Source organism: Cyprinus carpio, chromosome A10 (genome assembly GCF_018340385.1).
Source record: "Cyprinus carpio isolate SPL01 chromosome A10, ASM1834038v1, whole genome shotgun sequence".
Lineage (NCBI taxonomy): Eukaryota > Metazoa > Chordata > Actinopteri > Cypriniformes > Cyprinidae > Cyprinus > Cyprinus carpio.
The window spans coordinates 15,001-35,733 of record NC_056581.1 but is presented as its reverse complement, the minus strand read 5'-3'; the positions used below and the strand labels follow the sequence as shown (position 1 = coordinate 35,733).

General features: G+C 38.0%; 1 protein-coding gene across 1 annotated transcript in view; it reads left to right on the top strand.

Moving 5' to 3' along the window:
* The window catches only part of LOC109097258 (mitogen-activated protein kinase kinase kinase 1-like), a 56,671-nt gene that overhangs the window by 21,006 nt on the left and 14,932 nt on the right, over positions 1–20,733 (top strand). Inside the window, exons 2-10 of the mRNA XM_042764573.1 lie at positions 6,756–6,906; positions 8,538–8,726; positions 8,852–9,046; positions 10,120–10,236; positions 10,324–10,472; positions 12,429–12,550; positions 13,753–13,834; positions 15,264–15,453; positions 16,890–17,129. Coding sequence (XP_042620507.1) covers positions 6,756–6,906; positions 8,538–8,726; positions 8,852–9,046; positions 10,120–10,236; positions 10,324–10,472; positions 12,429–12,550; positions 13,753–13,834; positions 15,264–15,453; positions 16,890–17,129 — 1,435 coding nt within the window. The remainder of the gene's footprint in view (positions 1–6,755; positions 6,907–8,537; positions 8,727–8,851; positions 9,047–10,119; positions 10,237–10,323; positions 10,473–12,428; positions 12,551–13,752; positions 13,835–15,263; positions 15,454–16,889; positions 17,130–20,733) is intronic.

Genomic DNA, 20,733 nt, shown 5'->3' with positions numbered 1-20,733 from the left:
CAATCAGTTCGGACATCGCACAGTGCTCATTCAATAAATGCACAGCTAAACAGATGAGTTTTGAGTCTAGATTTAAATGAGACTAATGTTTTAGCACATCTGATCTCCTTCGGGACAAGCCATTATTTAAAATTGGAATTAAATAATATATATATATATATATATATATATATATATATATATATATATATATATATATATATATATATATATATATATATATATATATATAAAATTTACAAAGAGATAACGTAAGTGCACAACTGCATGGAATATATAATACTGTGCAAGTGGTTTTTGGATATTTTATTATGAAAATCTTACATATTGTGCCTTTAAAGAGATAATTTAATTTTGTGACTTTATGAAATGTGTTGTTGTGTAGTAGTGATCTGCTTGCATTATCCTTTATTGTTTTTTTGCACTGAGCAGTGTACCAAAATAGCGAACCGTACCGTACCAATTTTTTGGTACCTAGCACAGAAAAGGGTACCAAAAGGGTGGAGCTAAACTCACCGCAGAACGTTGATTGGTTGACTAGAATCATCACTTTTGCGTGATACAAGGGGATAAAGCAAAGCTTCTCCTTCGCTCGTTACGCTCTGCTGTGAGAGTTGGGCTTATTTACATCAGAGTGCGCAAACACAAAAAACTATAAGTGTATTTTATAATTTTATATTTTCACACAGACAATAGCCATTTCTCAATATGCATTCTTGTCTGCTCTTGTGGACTTGTGAAACCTCGTTGCCCAAAAAACCCGCATCATTTTCTAAATATTACCGTTATTGTGTCATGAAATGTAGTTTCAAGAGTTATTCAGGTGTAAATGTAGTTTCAAGAGTTATTTAAAAGTTGCTCAGTGCTCATGTATCGGCTAGTCCTTCTGACGTTTGCCGCTGGCTCTGATGTCTGTGATTTAAACATGAGATACAGTTTGTTTTGGGTTGGCTATATGGAACAGGCATTTGTGGTCTCATGAATCTAATATGTGTTCCTGGTCATATCATTTTGGCTGAGCACAAAGTTATGTTTAACTTTATATTTAATTTGAACTTTACTGTAGCACAGCGCTGACTTTGTAGCATACGTTTGACTGAACAGTTTGCTTTTGTCTTTATTTCCTTTTATATAAGCCTCTTATATTTTGTTCTTATACTTTTATAATGGCTATTATTGTTCATTAAAACTTAGGGTTGGGTACCGAAAACCAGTGCCAATGCCTATGTAACCCAAAGAATGGTGTTCGGCCAGTTATTTCTATCTTTTGCTGTAGTGTGTCTGTTTGCTGTAGAGACATTTAGTTTGTCTCAGTTTCATCTGTTTCTTCATGTAATCACAGACAGATTTGATGATGGTGAGATCCATGTGGAGCACCGGCTGTTGTCAGGCTGCTTGTGCATTCAAAAATCTCACTAGATTATTATTAAAATTAATGGCAAAATGATTGTTTGGAAATGTAAACTAATATTTGCTACTGACACACTAGAGTAAAAGATATAAATAACTGGCTTAAAACCCTTTTTTGGGGTGAAAATACTAACGTGCCTAAGACTTTTGCACAGTACTGTACTTTACAAACGACATTGTTGCTACTTTATAAAGAATGACCATACAGTCATTCACAGAACTGATTAAAGACAGTGACAGACAGCACTCATTTTAGCTAAATATCAGAGTGATTGACAGAGATACAGTAGAAACATTATGTGTGGTTTTGTATTAAATAATGACCCAGATCGTGAAATACATTTATTAGCCTTAGAGCCAAGCACAACTTGGGAGATGAGAGCATCCAAGGAGCGTGTGAATGCTATGGATTTATTTTAAATATTTTTAAAGTTCTTTTATGTTATCCATAGTTTTTTGTGGCTCCTTTTTTCTTTTTTTATTTTGGGTGCAGGCAGTTTTTGGGCAGGTGTAATTTTTTTAGTGTATAGATGGCACCGGTATCATAAAAAACCCAATCGATACCCAACCCTATTAAAACTGACATTTAACAAAAAGAGGCAGAGTTGTGCTTATTGTCGCGGTTCTTCATCGATTGCTACTTTCTGGCATACACCACGCCTACCAAGAAGGGTACTATTGGCAGTGGAAACGCAAGCCTGATCAGTGTTACCGGTACTGAATCGTACTGTACTGTACTTTACCGCTCAGTGGAAACGAGCCATTAGGGTGCTTTCACATTGGTTTGATTGCCTGGTCCGAACCAGAGTTCGATTGCCCCTGCCCTCGCTGGTTTGTGTTCAAAGGGCAAAGTTCTCAACACTCCTGCTCTCTTTGTTTATCAGTTACTTTTGCTTTGTCTGTTTGGTGGAAAGGTTAGTTTGTGGCTGGTTACCTGTGCCGAGCGCTGGTTAGTTGAGTGCGTGTTTGGGGTCTTTCTGTAGCGTCTGAGTGTCCGGCCCCTCCAGCAGAGATGTGCTCATTGTGTTCAGAGTAACCCGAGCGCTGAGAGCGCGGCGGTCCGTGAGAAAGGGTGTGCACAGCTACAGGCCTGCAGTCTAGGCTTACGTGCAGCGCTGAAATGGATTCTCAGCCGCTGGCTCTTCTACATCCCACCTGCATGGCCCACAATGCCTCTTTGTTCCTGCCCCATGGCACTGTGGGATAGCTGTTATCCGAGAGGCAGGGGTTGGCCACCACTGACTTTCTCATTCAAAGTAAAGTTGGTGAATTCCTGCTCTCCGGTTTCGTCGTGGCTGGCTCGGGCTTGTGAGAGCTGCTTTCTCCTAGTGTGGGAGTGAGCTGTTCTGTTGTTTATTTGCACGCTTACAGTGTTGCCATTTGATTTGTGTTAAAGCCGTGCTGTTCCCAACCAGAGCACTGAGTGTGAGAGTATTTGTGAGTGCAAACAATTTGTCTGTACACAGGAAAACTTGACACCGTCTGTGGATTGATAATGAAACATTTATCAATGTTCTTGCACAATAAGACCAGTTCCTATTGAAAATACCAGTGCTGTTACCACCTGCTAATGAACACACATCCTTATGTTAAATGTTCATGTAAATTTTAACAAATGAGATTACAAAAATGGCATGTAACCAAATATTTTACAATTATGTGAAGATTTTTATCCAAGCAACTGTTCAAGTTCAAGTTCAAGTCAATTAGTATTAACAAAGAAATGCATTGTGAAGAATAGTACAAATTAGGGCTGTGCAATTTGTACATATTGCAATATGCATATCGCTACGGCTTGCAATATTTGGGGCCATGAACAAAAGACAAAGAGAAAATCACTCACTGCTCTTACTTAAATGACTTTTGTATCTTAAAGGGTTAGTTAGGAAAAATATTTAAATTTTGTCATTAATGAATTAATGTCATGTCGTTCCAAACCCGTGAGACCTCCGTTCATCTTCGGAACACAGTTTAAGATATTTTAGATTTAGTACGAGAGCCTTCTGTCCCTCCATTGAGAATGTATGTACGGTATACTGTCCACGTCCAGAAAGGTAATAAAAACATCTTCAAAGTAGTCCATGTGACATCAGAGGGTCCGTTAGAATTTATTGAAGCATCGAAAATACATTTTGCTCCAAAAAATAAAATAAAAATTGCGACTTTATTAAGCATTTTCTTCTCTTCCGGGTCTGTTGTGAGTTTCCCAATGCACACAAACTTCCCAGAATACTGAGTGCCCTGTTGGTTACAGTGTTTACTTCCTTTTTAATTATATATTTATTAAATATTTATTTATTTGTGAAAAATACTTTGTCATCTAAAATATAAGTATGTTTATTTTACAAATTTATTTTTAATCTATTGTCAAATGATTTCAAATTTCTTAAATATTAATAAAAAATAATAATAATTATATCAGCTATCGGCCCCACTGCTTTCCAAGATGTCGGCATCGCTATTAAAAAAACAATATCGGTCGACCACTAATCAGAATGAGCTTTATTCACCACTTAAGTGTGCGCAAACACAAGGTATTTGTTGTGGTTTTACAGGAGCTCTTGATAAATACATACAAATAACCATATATATATATATATATATATATATATATATATATATATATATATATATATATATATATAGCACACAAAATAGTTATAGAAGTTTACAGAACTGAGTAAAACTGTTTCATCTGAGCATGTGACACTTTAAGCATTATTGTATCGCATATCGAATATCACATTATTTAATGAGCTATCACATATCCCATTTTTCTTCAATATTGCACAGCCCTAGTATAAATAAACCCATCAGAACAAGGAGACCAATGTTTTTCAGGTATTTAACAGCAGCATCAAATATTCAAATAAACATTTGTGAATTAGGGAGAAAAAGCTTAAAGAAATCATAAAAAATGATAATGTTATTATAAAAACAACAAAAACTGCAATCTCCAAACAAGGGATGCCTATTTTCAGCCTTTTTTATTATTTAATTATTAATCTATTGTATTATAACGTTTTGTTTTATTTTATCTGCAATTTTTAGGGATGGGAAAAATAAGGTGTTAATTTCTGTGATTTTAATATGCGCTAACAATATCATATCAATGTGCTAAGTAAAGACAAAACTTAATGTGACCTATGTTTGCAGGTATTTATTATTATTATTATTATTATTATTATTATTATTATGTGCTTATGTTATTTATTTAAATGACAAGTTACAGCTAATCAATAAATGAAAGTCTGGTAATGTGCAGTTAGGCTTGTTAATGATGGCTTTCACTTCTAATTTTTAATGGATATAATTGCTTATTTTATGCATAGAAAAAAATCTATTTAATAAAGGTATAAGTATTGGTAATACTGGCCTTGGTTATTTTAAATATACTTTGTTAATTTTACATTAATTTGGCTATTTAATGTCAATATCTAAGACTAAATTTTTATAGCCTTTACGTCAATATTGAAAATGTAGAGAAACTGATCATGTTATTCATGTGTGTGTATATATATGTATGTATATATATATAATTTTAGAATCAGTGGATTAGTAATTGTATTATCCCCACAGTTGGTGAAGTATTAACAGTCGTATGGTCAGCAGATAACGGTTCTGTAATATAGTAGCTGTTTTTGCAGTTGCGGAGACGTCACTGCACTTCCTCATTTGATTTGACTGGGGGAGCACAGGAAGTCTGGTTTTCCTGTCCTAGGGTTGTTATTGTTACGCAGCGCTCACTGCTGCTTATTGAGGAAGCTACTAGAGCCGACGGGACACCAGTGATCCTGCTGCTCGGTAAAGATGGACACGCTCCTCATCCTGCTCTCTCTCCCTGTCTGTCTTTCTCAGCCCTGTTTCTGATGTTGTTCTGTCTCTCTCTGTCTCTCTGTCTCTGCTGGGTGGTTTAGGGGCTTTTCCACCATTCACTTTAATGATGGTTAATGAGACCCTCGGTTGTGATTTTGATCTTGTGTGAATTGGTACATGACGCAGTTCTTCCTCCATTCACTGCATGCTGTAAAAAAGCTTTTTTGTGACATGAAATCTTTTGTTTTAGAACCATTACAACTCTTTTCTGCACGTTTCACAACTCATTGTCAAGCACACTTGCATGTAGTTAATCCATGCGGAACGATGCATCAGTCTAATGACTAACAATGTATCGGTAAAACATAAAAACTCTACACTCTTATGTTAGCCACATCTGCACGTAGTCTGTCCACCACACTGCACTGTTCTGTCAAAGTCTGCATTCTCTTAAACCGTGCAAGCACCAGACAAATGTGATTAGCAGTACTGTCAGTCAGATTAATTCAGTCTCCTTAGAGTCATTAGTTCATGGATAAGACTGCTTTGCATTTATCGCTGCGTGTTGTGTTGTTCCTCATTTGTAGATCACTTTGGATAAAAGTGTCTGCTAAATGAACACATTCATGTCTTTAAGTTTAGTTGTAGACAGCTTTTTATCTCATCACATTCGATTTTGACTGCAAACACACAAACATTTGTGTGTGAATATTTTTTTAGTTATTTGATGTAGAAATGCATAGTTGTAACAAAGCTTACACAGAAGCTGCACAATGTATAATGGTAATATGGGCCTTATTTGGCAGTTTTAATAATTGGAATCGGCTGATTAGTTTTGGAAGTCTTTTATATCGACAGTGCCAGGACCTTAATTTTGACAGCGCTGTGAACACCACTACAGATGCTCCGGAGCACTTGATTAGTTTGCTTTCTTTGTTTAACATTCATGTCTAATAAAATATAAATGGTAAGTGGTATATAAGTCCATGACAGCATTAGCCTTTCTATTATTAGTAAATATGATTTCCAGTGCAATACAGGCTTACCAGATTCATGAGTTAATTCATTTTTAGTCATTCTGTAAGGGTTCTTTCACACTAGCACTTTTGGTGCACACCCCGGTTCTTTAGACGTCAGAGTTCGATTTATTTGGATTATGTGAACGCTGTGAAGATGCAAGTGTTCTTATGTTGTTGTGTCTGTTGACACTTTGGAAACAAAACCAATGCATTAAAGTGAGGCAAGCATTGCCTTGCATATTCTTTCCTCCTCCTCATTTGCAAATAGTTTTAATTTAGTATATATATGCACTATAGATATTTATTTCATTCCATATGTTATTTAATATATTTAAATTAAATTTGTTTGATATTGGCCACTGGTTTCACTTCTTGGTCATAAAATACATCCACATCGTTCAGCCACTAGTACCATCTGTGCTGATTGCAGGAAAATATCTGTGCAATTCTGTATGAATATGGTAAGATATTAATTCACACACATGCTTATTAGCCTTCTTCTCTTTGCAGTCGGGACATGGAGAGCAAGGAGACTCTGCGTGGGCTGCAGAAGATGGAGGACCGGCCAGAAGAGCGCCTGATCCGAGAGAAGCTCAAGGCCACCTGTATGCCCACCTGGAAGAGCGAGTGGCTGGAGAGGCGGAGCAGGAGAGGCCCGATGGTACGGGCTTTAAAAAAAAAATCTAATCAGATCATATTGTCACCAAACGGCATTAAAGGGGTCATATGATGCGATTTAAATTTTTCCTTTCTCTTTGGAGTGTTACAAGCTCTTGGTGCATGAAGAAGATCTATAAAGTTGCAAAGACTAAAGTCTCAAATCCAAAGAGATATTCTTTATCAAAGTTAAGACTCTGCCACGCCCCCCTAAAACGGCTCGTTCTAACACACCCCCACATTTCTACGTCACTATTTGGAAATATTTGGGTAATGTTCATGCAAAGAAAAGAGGTGTGGTTTCAGTAACACAGTCAGTGTTGAAGCAGTCATGTCAGGGAGATGCTGTGTGTATCTAGGAGAAAGCAAAAGTGCTTTATTTGTCCTTCCGAAAGTAAATGCATTTAGGAATCTTTAAGATTACTTGAAACAGAACAGCAACGCATTTTATGGACGACCGTTTCGTGAACCTAGGAGAGGAGGTAATACTGACTTTGCTACGACAATCTGGCGCTTCTGAATCAGCTACTGTAAGTACAGTATGTTTTGTTATTAGTTTAAGTATTTGCTGTTGACTGTTCAAATGCGGAGTTTTGCGCGTCGTGTGTGTGTGTGTGTGTGTGTGTGTGTGTGTGTGTCTGTGTGTGTGTGTGTGTGTGTGTGTGTGTGTGAGAGAGAAAGACAGGGTCACACAGTGGAGTCAGGAGTCTTAACCGTCCGTGGCTTGTGCACTGCAAACACACACGAGCTTCATCACTGTGTCTTTAACGTGACTCTGTTCTCCTTTCGGGCTTGAACTGATGGTAAAACTAAGGACATTATTAACTGTCTTTACATTTATTTTGAAAGATGACACTCACGATTATGGAAAGGGGTGTTACATTTCCTACGAGTGCTTGCGGTGTTCGGCCAATCACAATGCACTGGGTCAGGTGGCCAATCAGAGCAGACTGCGCTTGTCAGAAGGAGGGACTTTGAAGAAAATTACGCATTTGAGAGAGCCGGGGCATAAAGGACCTACAATAATGTACAGTATTTGAAAAATAATTAAAGCATGTCAACATATTCTGTTACTCCAAATACACAAAATAATTATCTTTAAAAAAGCATCATATGACCCCTTTAATGATTTTCTGTGATTCTACTGTTAACAATTAAATCACTGGATTTATTAACTAGTTAACTACTGTTAATGGTTAGATCATTTAATCACATGCCCTGTTACCAAACATTGTTGAACAATGTTTGGGCGAAGAAACAGGAAGTGAGAAGTTCTGAAGTGGAACGGCTCCTCCAGAGATCAGCATGACTTCCTTACATAACCATCAGAACAATCGACCGCTGACAGACATTCACACTGTCTGCCTCAACGCTCCACTGCAGTGTCCCTGACACGAGGCTGTGATGTTTTCACACCGGAAATAAGAATTTACAGTAATGACATTAAGATTTTAAACTGTTTATCTGTTAACGGGGCAGTTATTGATCAGTGTCAGAAATTGAATTGTTAAAAAATTGGCAGATATGACTCTACAAGACGAAATAAAAAGGCCAATGAAGAAACAAGACACAAGATCGAAATGGCTTATGTTTTTATGTGATTTTATCAGTGTTTTCTGCGTCATCTAATCTCAGGTAGTGAAGCCCATTCCTCTGAGAGCAGACGGCAGTGAGGCGGGAAGCGACAGCCACAGCTCATCTTCCTCTCAGAGCAGAGGTCATCGCAGCCCTTCGCCTGGACCTTCCTCTTCCTCGTCCTCCACTAAGAGCGCTGGGAAGCCTGATTCTCCTGGTCTGCGCAGACGGAGAGGATCCCCAGTGCCTGTGAGTTTGTCTCTTCTGTTGTTATTCAGGTCAAGTCAGTTTAGATTCAAGTCAGATTAATCTTAAAAAGGTCTTTATCTGTTACGCTATGGAGCTGATGTGTTGGTTTGAACATGTGGTTACAGAGTGGGAGGGTGACGCCCCCTCGCAGAGCTCCCTCCCCTGATGGCTTTTCCCCATATAGTCCAGAGGAGACCAACCGCAGGGTCAACAAGGTCATGAGAGCCCGCCTCTACCTGCTGCAGCAGATAGGACCCAATTCATTCTTGATTGGCGGAGACAGTCCTGACAACAAATTCCGGGTGTTCATTGGTCCACAGGTAAGCTAGTACAGGCCTCCTGCATGTCATTTGACAAATAAATATGATATTGTTAAGCTGAAATGACTTTATTATGAGAGAAGACACTCAGATAGAACTAGGCATGGAACTAAAACAGCTCTTGGGACAGCGGCCAGTTCTCTACAGCAGGGATGGGCAGCTTCGGTCCTGAAGCTCAGACACACCTGAGCAAGCTAATCTGTGTTTTCAGAGTAATTAGAAAGCTACAGGCAGGTGGGTTTTCATCAGGGTTGGATCTAAAGGACTGAAGCTGCCCATCCCTGATCACAGGGTTTCTGCAGGTCTTGAAAAGGTCTAGATTCACCCTTTCACAAATTAAGGCCTAAAAAGTTCTGGAATCAGAGCAGAAAGTCTTAAATTCATGAATATGATTATCTTCCTTATATATAAATTATTTTTTTATTTTTAAATAGCTAAACATTAAATAACTGAACGATAAACATTAAATCGAGATACACATACTTGAGAAACCAAATGAAGTCTTGTTTTCTTAGAAACTAAAAAAAAAGTATAATAATGTGCTACATGCTTATATTTATCAGAAAACACGATTTCTTGCATCATTTTGCTTCTCGGGTAAATGTGTCTTGATTTAAGAATAGACATTTGAACCGGAAAACAATGCTTTATTTATTACATGTATTTTTTTCATTTATTAAAAAGTAAAAGGGAAGTTGTTTTTTCAAACTTTACATTACAACACTTTTACATTTAGAGACATACTGTGTTCCATTCAATTTATTCTTTACATTATCTTTTAAAAAATGTCTTAAAATCCTAAATTTACCTTCATCTATTCTAGTGTTGTTATACAAAAATACAGAAGAGAAAGAAATAGCTTGTCAACTGATTTTATATATAAACATCCTGATTTCTATAAAACAAACAGTATCTGTAAAAAAAATATAATAAGTACAAATGCTACTGTTGTAATGAAAACTATTCTGTTTCCAGTGTCCATGCCTAATATATTATGTATACTTTGACATAAGTGTGTCACTAATATAATCTTTAGTTTTTCATCATCATTTGATTTCGGTTATGTTGAGCAGACGTGCAGCTGTGGCCGAGGGACGTTCTGCATCCACGTGCTCTTCGTCATGCTCCGAGTCTTCCAGCTGGAGCCGTCAGACCCTCTGCTGTGGAGGAAGAGCCTGAAGAACTTTGAGGTGAGGAGACGGTAAAGCAGCCCAAACACGACGAGCTCTGTGCCATCGCTCGAGCTCAGCACACACTGATGTTCTGATCTCACTCAGGTGGAGAGCTTGTTTCAGAAGTACCACAGTCGCCGCAGCTCGCGCATCAAAGCTCCCTCACGCAGCACCATCCAGAAGTTTGTGTCTCGCATGTCCAACTCTCACACGACGTGTACCTCCAGCGCCTCCCCATCCAGCAACGAAAGCAGGTCTGTGACGCTCCAGAGACCCTCTAATCTGCTTCAGCTATGTGATTTCAGACTATGCTGACTGACTGAGGATCTGATTATAATTGCTGTTTTAAAAGGGATCATATCATCCATGTGTGTACGGGATTTCATTGATTTAAAATTTTAATCAAATTTAATTGCATTATGTTATTTTAGTCATTATAATTAATCTAATAATTCTATGAGTATGTTTCAGACGTCTTCATTATTTATTAGAGGTGTAATGTAGGGCTGCACAATTAATCGAATTTCTAATCGCGATTACAATTACAGATGCCACAATTACGTAATCGTTCAAAGCGACAATTAATCGTTCAAAGTCCACATGTTATTCTGCACGCTTAAATTTATAATTTATAAATTTATGCATTTAGCAGACGCTTTTATCCAAAGCGACTCACAGTGCATTCAGGCTATCAATTTTTACCTATCATGTGTTCCCGGGGAATCGAACCCCCAACCTTGGGCTTGTTAACGCAATGCTCTACCACTTGAGCTACAGGAGCACAAGATATGTTTTTTTAAGACATGTTTTTTTTTAAAACATAAGCTTAAGATATGTTTTTTTCTTTCTACATGTTATCTTAAGGAGTTTTTCCATTGTTTTAGTTTCAGTATAACATTATAATACCATTCATATTTGTACTTTTTTATAATTTAAAGAAGAAACCAATCCAATGCATATTTGACATTTAAGGCTTAATACTTAAGGTTTTTCTGTTAGAGTGTTTTTAGCTTGTTTTTTTGCATATAAAAATATGGCATGCAGTTGCATCAAACATAAACATCATTCTATGTAAACTGTGATAATCGTAATTAATAAATCGCAATTACAATTTCTAGGGAATAATCGACAATTATGATTTTTGTCATAATCGTGCAGCCCTAGTGTAATGGTATGCGCATTCTTTCGGTTCAGTGCGCATGTGTACCGAACTAATACAGTATTGTTTTAACCACGGCACTAGCGGAACTCTGTTGGAAACTTCCAGTTATATTGTTACTTTTGATAAGAAACAAAGTCTCATCTTTCAAATTGTCAAATTATTTTTTCAGGAAATTCAAATAGTAAATGCTGTTTTGGCGCTCTTTGATGCAGCGACAGATCGCGTGTAAACCATAGACTGTATAAAAACATGGACATAGTGTCCGAGACGTCACCCGTAGAGTGTTTTTGAAGCTTAAAGTGGGCGGAGCCGGCCGTCACCATCTGGCTTGTAAACATAATGTAACGTAACATTTCATTGACCTGTCATCATCATCAGTGTCCACAGCTTGTTAGTGCACTATAAATGAAGTCTAGAGAAGAGCATTTCACGAAAGATTAGACTATATACTCATGTTAGTGATGTCTTAATGTATAAATAAATCTGTTATATAAAGAATTATGAGAGGCACTGTGTAAATGATTATATTTCAACCACAAATACAATTTTTTTTATAATTTAGAAGTTAATTTAAAAACCGCATTATGTGTAATTTCCATGTTTTGCATACACGTTCAGTGTTGATTATTAGATTTAAAAATAAATAGTAATTAAATTTATGTTTTAAACTCTGTTGTTAATTGTAGCCTTATCTAGTAATGTCAAAGGGCTCCCTATAGCCTAGTTTAGAGCATGTAAGCTGAGGTATATTTTGATCCCTTTTTTTTACATTTATTTAAAGAAAGAGCCATTTTTTCAGTAAACCATTGTTTAATAATAAAAAAGCAATTTTGTGTTTAGTTTCCCTCCTGCAGTACCGAAACTGTACCGCACTGTGATGTCAAAAGCAAGTTTGTGTACCGTTACACCCCTATTATTTATCATAATAAATCTCAAAAGGAAAAAATGGATTCCTCGCGATATGACCCTTTTGAAGCATTTAGACTCTCTGTCAAAGCCCTCGTGTCTTAGTAGCTTTAACTTTACGTTACTGTACTCCTGTGAGCAGCATGAAGGATGAGGAGGAGCAGATGTGCCCCATCTGTCTGCTGGACATGCTAGATGAGGAAAGTCTGACGGTGTGTGAAGAGGGCTGCAGAAACAAACTCCACCATCACTGCATGTCTATATGTAAGTGGTCAAGTCACCTTTATTTATATAGCGCCTTATACAATACAGATTGTGTCAGAGCAGCTTTATAGTGTTACAGTAATGTTTCAATAATGCAAGCAAAATTCAGTTGTGCTTTTTCAGGTCAGTCAATTCATTGTTGATCCAGTGATGTCATCGTCCCGCTCAGTTCAGCTCAGTTCAAATAGTGTCTGTGCAATCAAATCGAAAATATTGCCAAATATTAAGTGTCTGCAACTAAGCAAGCCTAAGGCGATCCCACCTCACCTGGTTTGATATTTTGAGTAGTCACAGGAACTAACATTGACTGTCCACATCACAGAAGGGAGGCTTTGAGAGCCTTTTTATAGGTCCAGACACTTCTACAGAGGCCTGGTAAATGCCGCCCACATAAAGGATAAGCAAAACACACTTTTTCAGAACCAGCGAGGCAATCCAATTCCATACAACGGTATAAATATAAAGTTATTGTCAAGGCTTTTGAAGAGATTTTTACGTTTCAGAAAAGTTCAAAAACACTGAAAAACAGTGCAACATAAAGATGCATGATTATACAGACCAAAAACAACAGGAACAAATGCTACAGGAATAATTCAGATGGAATACAAAAATTGGTCCTGTTTGAATACAGCTTTGAATTACCAAGTGTAATAAGATAACCGCTATTCATCAAAAGCTGTATTCAAACCTGACTAGTTTTCCAAGTGACTTTTGGGTTGCAGTTCTCTCGGATGCTGTTCGGATATTGAAATGCAAATGGTAGATCAGGCAAGTCAAAAAAACAGTATCAGCAATCACAGACATTCACACTCGATGGGGTTAGATTTCTTAGAGGACTATTGAAAAACTAGGTAACTTGCTCTGGAATTTTTTACAAAGGCTGTGTGAGAAAATAACACAGACTTGGCAGAATCAGACAGGATTAAAGTACGTCTGTGAACCACGAGTTTCACTAACCTCCGAGAAGACTGGTGCCACCCAGATAGAGCTTAATGCAGTAAATGGGCTATATATCACACAAAACTCTCATAATCCCCACAAAAGACAGATTACATGTAATAACAGGAACATTGCTCACAGGAGACGGTTTGAAGTCTGGCTAGTAGTTTGTTGAATGAGCATCCATGACCCGTTTCTAGCCCTAGATCCCCTGACGTGTGATGAGTTTGGTGAACACCTCTTGCGTCCTGTTTGTTTTTCAGGGGCCGAGGAGTGCCGGAGGAATCACGACCCATTAATCTGCCCTCTGTGTAGAGCCAGGTGGAAGTCTCATGATTTTTACAGGTAAAGAGTTAGAAATGTGTTTAAAGCCTGGAGAATTCAACAGCTCGTGTATAAATGAATGGACTTTCTGAAGCTGAAAGCTGCAGTTACAGATGTTGTAGTTTCCTCGGAGTACCTCAGGAATATTTTCATGTTTAAGGAGGCGTGCGATTGATTAGCAGACCTACATACACCTGAGCAGGCAGGATCGGACCCAACGAGCCCAAACACAGATGGAGTCTAAGAACACAGAGCAGCTACAGCGCTAACTAATGAAGCTGGCAAACACACAGCGCTGGTGCTTCATTCAGGACATGTGCCTCTGGGATTGGTCCTGTTTGTATTTACTCTAAGATGTGAGACTGAGGTCAGGATAGTCTGGTGTCGACTCCTCTCTGGTGGTTAGGTAAGCGAGACAGGCCGGCACCAGCCATGTTTGTGTGTCTGCCCGGGATTGACACGTTAGCGGCTAGTCAGTCAAACTTCCCGCAAACCATCCAGAGATTCGCCCCACACACAGAGACGCACGAAACCAAATCCTGATGTTTCTTCTTTAGGAAACAGCAATTATTCTAATTTCATGAAGTGAAACCCTTATTGTCTCCGGATACAAGAACACAAGCCACAGGTTTGGTCTGTGACCTCTTGTGATGTTTCTGTGAGGTATTAGAGCTTTCACATGCATTGTTTTGTTGTGTTATACGACACTATGGCTGCCATTAGTGTAAACTGTCTTCTACAGTCAGTCACCATTTCTGTGCAAAAATATGTGCCATGGAGCTGCTGGCTTGTAACACTTTGACCAGTATTTCAGTACCTGAGACTCTGAATTCTGTTGGTGTAGCAGTTTGTTCTAAACATAAATGGTTAAAGTAGGTAGATGCTATTCGTTCTGCCAAAAAAAAAAAATTTGAATAACATTTATGTAAAGTAAATAATTTACATTCATGCATTCATGCTTTTATCTAAAGCGACTTACAAAAGAAGAACAAAATAATAAAAAATACTAGTTTGCCATTAAACCAACTGATGAATGTTGGAATGAATTATATCTGCTAATAAGAAACATGACAACCAAACGTTTTATCATGATACTTCAGCTGGCACAGTAAGATATGATTGACACCGTACTCTACCATTCTGAAGTTTGGGGTCGAGATCTTGGTTTTTGTTTGTTTTTGAAAGAAGTCTCTCCAAGGCTGCATTTATTTGACCAAAAATACAATAATAATAATAATAATAATAATAATTTTATTATTAAAATTTTTTGGTAACAATGTAAAATTCTTTTACTTTGGATCAATTAAATGCATTTAATTGCTGAATAAATGTTTAAATTATTTTTATTTTTTTTAAGACCCCAAATTTTTGAACAGTAGTGTACAGTGGATGTTGCTAAGACAAGTAATCTGAGAACTGTATCTCTGTGTGTTTGTGTGTGTGTTTGTAGTTATGAAGCACCATCTTCAGTGGAAAACACAACAAACCACTCTCAGAGTCAAACAGCTGCTGCTTCAGCGTCTTCATCTCTTCATACCGAGAGCTCGAGAACGGGGCAGGAGGGCGACTTCTCTCTCCCACAGTATGGAGTACAGCACATCCCACAGACATACACAGAGCTCGCCGAACCCTGGATCAAGGTGCGCTCAACATGCAGAGTATACACACATATAAAGATCCAAGATCATGCATCCGGTCTTCAGACAAAAATGCATTGAAATGACCATTCATAAACCTAAAAAAACACATGTGCGCCTTTCTTTCTTCTTTGGATCATAAAAGAAGATATTTTGAAGAATGTGGGAAACCAAGTTCACATTGACTTATATTGTGTGCTCATAAAAAATAATGCAAGTCAGTGGGAACTGAAAGCATTTGGTTACCAACATTCTTCAAAAAAAATTTTTTTGAAAGTCCATTTAAATTCAAATGAAGCTGATTAAATGATGACAGAATTAAAATTTTTGACCTGTCCCTTTAAAAACAGGCAGAGCAGGATAGATTTAAATATTGGACATCGATATACTAATATTAGAATAATAAAAATAATTATTGGCAAAATTCATTATATTTTAAGGAATCTCACATAAACTGACGTTTTTCATTTTCCTTTGAAATACTTGTTACTGTAATGCAAAAAAAAATGCATTTGCAGTTGTAAGTATACAATATGGTAGTATTTTTCAAATACATTATACCCTGCGTTCCAAATTATTATGCAAGTGACATATCAATAGGATTTCGGTACAATATCACATCTTCACATCTTTTTAGATAACTGGTATCAATCTCAGACGGGTTTGTTCAATAGTTTGCCAGGTCTTCTGAGACAAATGGAAGCCCTACTTAAAGAGGTTGTTCCAAATTATTAAGAAAGTCTCAGTTCTCATGAAATATGGTGAGGAAGAAAGAACTTTCTGAAGATGAAAAGTATGAAACAATGCAATGTCTTGCAAAAGGCATCAAAACAAACAATATTTTGTGAAAAGCAAATAGAGATTATTGAACTGTCAAAAGATTTGTGAGTGACTTAGAGCACAGAAGATCTTGGTCAGATAAAGATTTATTAAGGAAAGTTTCTGTCAAACAAATGAACTGTATTGTAATGCCAGCTGTAAAAAAAAAAAGCCATTGCTGAGCAGCAGACAGGTGTTTGAAACTCAAGATCCTCTCCATGCAGACTGACAGTTGTGTGTAAAGCTGCGTTTCAGTCACTGCTAACCAAACCTCACAAAGAGAAACCTGCACACTCTCTCACAACCTCTTTAACTAGGGTTTCCATTTACCTCAGAAGACCTGGCAAACTATTGACCAAACCTGTCTGAGAATGATACCAGTTATCTAAAAAGATGTGAAAAACCACACACAAAAATCTGACTTTTTATTGTACTGAAATCCTATTGATATGTCACTTGCATAATAATTTGGAACACTGTGTATGTATTGTGATAAGTGCTCAATTGCCATGAAAATGTTGCATACAAGAAAGCTTTGTTCTTTCTACTTTATTTCTTTTGTTATTAGAGTTTCTTCATTTATTAACTGCGTGGTTTTGTGTGTTCATGCTCTGTCTCAGGTGTTTGGTTTGGAGTTGGTCGGCTGTCTCTTTTCCCGAAACTGGAACATCAGAGAAATGGCTCTTCGGAGGCTGTCACATGACGTGAGCGGCGCCCTCCTGTTGGCCGGGGCGGGTGCAGGGGCGGGGCTGGGGACAGCAGCAGGGGAGGTGTCTGGAGACGTGGTGGTGGAGTCCTGCTGTAGCGTGCTCTCCATGGTCTGCGCTGACCCCGTCTACAAAGTCTATGTGGCAGCACTGGTGAGATGCTTCACCTCTGTATTACAGACGCCACACTTACCGCTGCTACAGGATCTGACAGGGTTTCTGCACGACTTAATTCACCCTTCTGAAAATCAGAGCCTAAAATTTTTGAAAAAAGACACGTGGCCTAAAAAGTCTTAAATCATAAAGTCATTAAATGTTGCATGCACTGCAAAAAAATAATATCTTCAATATTTTTGTTTTCCAGTACAAATATCTTAAATCAAGATGCATTAACTTGGGATGCAAATGTAAATTGTCTTAGAAAAATTTAACAAAATTAAGTCTATGCTTAAAGCAAATAATTTCTGCTCCATAGACATTCACATTGAGAACTTACTGATGTATTGTGTTCGTTTTAATGCATTCCTAATATTTTCTATACTTGCTCTTAAATAGCTCTTTAAAAAGTCTTAAAATTAGCTTTATTATAGCATGCAGAAACACTGACAGGTTTAGGATACAGCAGCATCAATGCACAAAAACATCACATTAATAATACTGTCAATAGTACAATAGTGCACTGACTGTTAGACATGACAATAAGTGTGTGAATTAATCAGGCTGCACTGGTTTCGTGCACTAAATCTTAGGTTACGTGCTTGTTTCAGCATGTTTTTGTGTGAAGCAGACGTCTTTATTATGTCCAAGTGTCGTGAATGGTGAACTGCTGTCACATGTGGACTTCCTGTACCACTGTTTCATATTCCTGCTGTGATCATGTGAACACTTCAGTCACAGTGTGATGCTTCTGTTGTGATCATATGAGCAAGACAGATTTCACAGTACTGCAAAGGAAATTGCACAACGCTGCACCAGCTATTCACCAAGAGCTCCTACAGGCATCAGGGCGACTTGAACTGATAGTACCTTAGTATTGGGTCACAACATAGTTTCGGTGCCCTTTGCTCTTTAGCTTCATTCACACCAAAATTCAGATTTTCAGCTCTAATGTTCACAGATGTTTACACATTACATCGTTCAAGTCTCAGGTCTTTTAGTCTGCATTTACAGTCCAAGACTTAAAGGGATAGTTCACCCAAAAATCAAAATTATGTCATTAATGACTCACCCTCATGTCGTTCCAAACCCGTGAGACCTCCGTTCATCTTCGGAACACAGTATAAGATATTTTAGATTTAGTCCGAGAGCTTTCTGTCTATGGGTTGGTTATGTATGTACGGTATACTGTCCCACGTCCAGAAAGTTAATAAAAACATCTTCAAAGTAGTCCATGTGACATCAGAGGGTCCGTTAGAATTTTTTGAAGCATCGAAAATACATTTTGGTCCCAAAAATATCAAAAACTAAGACTTTATTCAGCATTGACTTCTTTCCCGGGTCTGTTATGAGCGCGTTCACCTCACATCCGGTTCGCGAACGAATCACTCGATGTAAGCGGATCTTCTTGAACCAGTTCACCAAATCGAACTGAATCGTTTGAAACGGTTCGCGTCAACAATAAGCATTAATCCACAAATGACTTAAGCTGTTAACTTTTTAAACATGGCTGACACTCCCTCTGAGTTCAGATAAACCAATATCCCGGAGTAATTCATTTACTCAAACAGTACACTGACTGAACTGATGACCGAGGCAGATAACGAACGAAACATTGACTCGTTCTCGAGTCAAGAACAGTTTATGTAGTAGGACTGAATCGTTTGAAACGGTTAGCTTATGATATTGTGATTGCGTGATTCAGACTGACACACAGCGCATCTGAACCGAACTTGTTCTTTTGGTGATTGATTCTGAACTGATTCTGTGCTAATGTTATGAGCGGGGGTAAACCGAAGGCTTGAATCAAGGGCAATCATCGCCAATGAAGTCATTACGTCGAGCGTAAAAGAACTGGTGAACCGTTTTCGGCAACCGGTTTATTGAATCAAACTGTCCGAAAGAACCGGTTCGCGGAGAAGAACAGAACTTCCCATCACTACCGGTGATCCGAAAACCGATGCAACCGGTTCTTGACTCGAGAACGAGTCAGTGTTTCGTTCGTTATCTGGCTCGGTTCAGTCAGTGTACTGTTTGAGTAAATGAATTACTCCGGGATATTGATTTATTTGAACTCAGAGGGAGTGTCAGCCATGTTAAAAAAGTTAACAGCTTAAGTCATTTGTGGATTAATGCTTATTGTTGACGCGAACCGTTTCAAACGATTCCGTTCGATTTGGTGAACTGGTTCAAGAAGATCCGATTACATCGAGTGATTCGTTCGCGAACCGGATGTGCTGTGAACGCGCTCCTAACAGACCCGGGAGAGAAGTCAATGCTGAATAAAGTCGTAGTTTTTGATATTTTTGGACCAAAATGTATTTTTGATGCTTCTATAAATTCTAACGGACCCTCTGATGTCACATGGACTACTTTGAAGATGTATTTATTACCTTTCTGGACGTGGACAGTATACCGTACATACATTCTCAAATGGAGGGACAGAAAGCTCTCGGACTAAATCTAAAATATCTTATACTGTGTTCCGAAGATGAACGGAGGTCTCACGGGTTTGGAACGACATGAGGGTGAGTCATTAATGACATAATTTTGATTTTTGGGTGAACTATCCCTTTAATGCACAGATCTGTTCTGGGATGCAATGAGTTTAAAAAAATTTCAGATGTCTAGAGTTCTCCCTCATTTACATTGTGTTTACAGTTTGTTGGTTATAATGACAGGATTCGCAGACATGCTTGCTCCACACAGTGAACAAAAACGCTGGCATTTCAGTAGTAGATTATAACAAACACCTCTGATTGGCCGTTGTGATCAAGAGATCAACACACTCGGCTGAGATTGGCTGCAGTGCTCAATGCTTGTAAATAAAAGCTGTTGAAGCTTATAAAGCTAAACTAAACATCCACTGTTCATTCAATACAATGACAAAAATCCCAAGAAATAAACCGACATCAGGCCCTTGATACTTTTCACTCGTGCCAAAAAGTTAACTTCGGTTCTAGCTGATATCCGTTTATTACTACTAGATATAAAATCATATTTTTTTTCCTTTTGTCAACTTTGATCTGAGGTTATCAGAACCGTACTGAGCTCTAAAGTTCAACAAACCGCGCTGGCTAGTTTTAAAGTTCACCTCAAACCAGGAAGTCTAGAAGCAGCAGGGATCCTCGGACTGAAGCTGGAAAAGAAAGGTTTCTTTTTTTCTTTGTCTCTTAACCTATTTCTCTTCCTTTAAAGAATAAACAAACAAACAAACAAAAACAATAGCTCTTGCTGCTTGGACTTCTGGGATGGTTTTTTCCCTCAGGCTCTGTGCTCCAGTGAGCTGCCTCTATGAAAACAACCAGCGTTTTGTCCTTTCGGGGCTTTCCAGCAGTTTTTCTATAGTCTTCGAACACGCACCAGAAAGAGGGCCATCTCTGTGAACTAAAAATACTAGGGACAAAAGCCTTCGGGATGTTACCTTGCGTTAGACTGCTAAGCATTGTGAAGTGTGTTTCGTAGCGTTTGGCTGATCTGAAATCTGCTTGTGAAGTAAGTGTGGCGAGTTTAAATGTCATAATGTTTCACTATTTTATTTTTTACTTGGACTTGAAGTTATTTTTTGCAGGCAGAAGGGCATAGTTTGAGCCAGGATTTT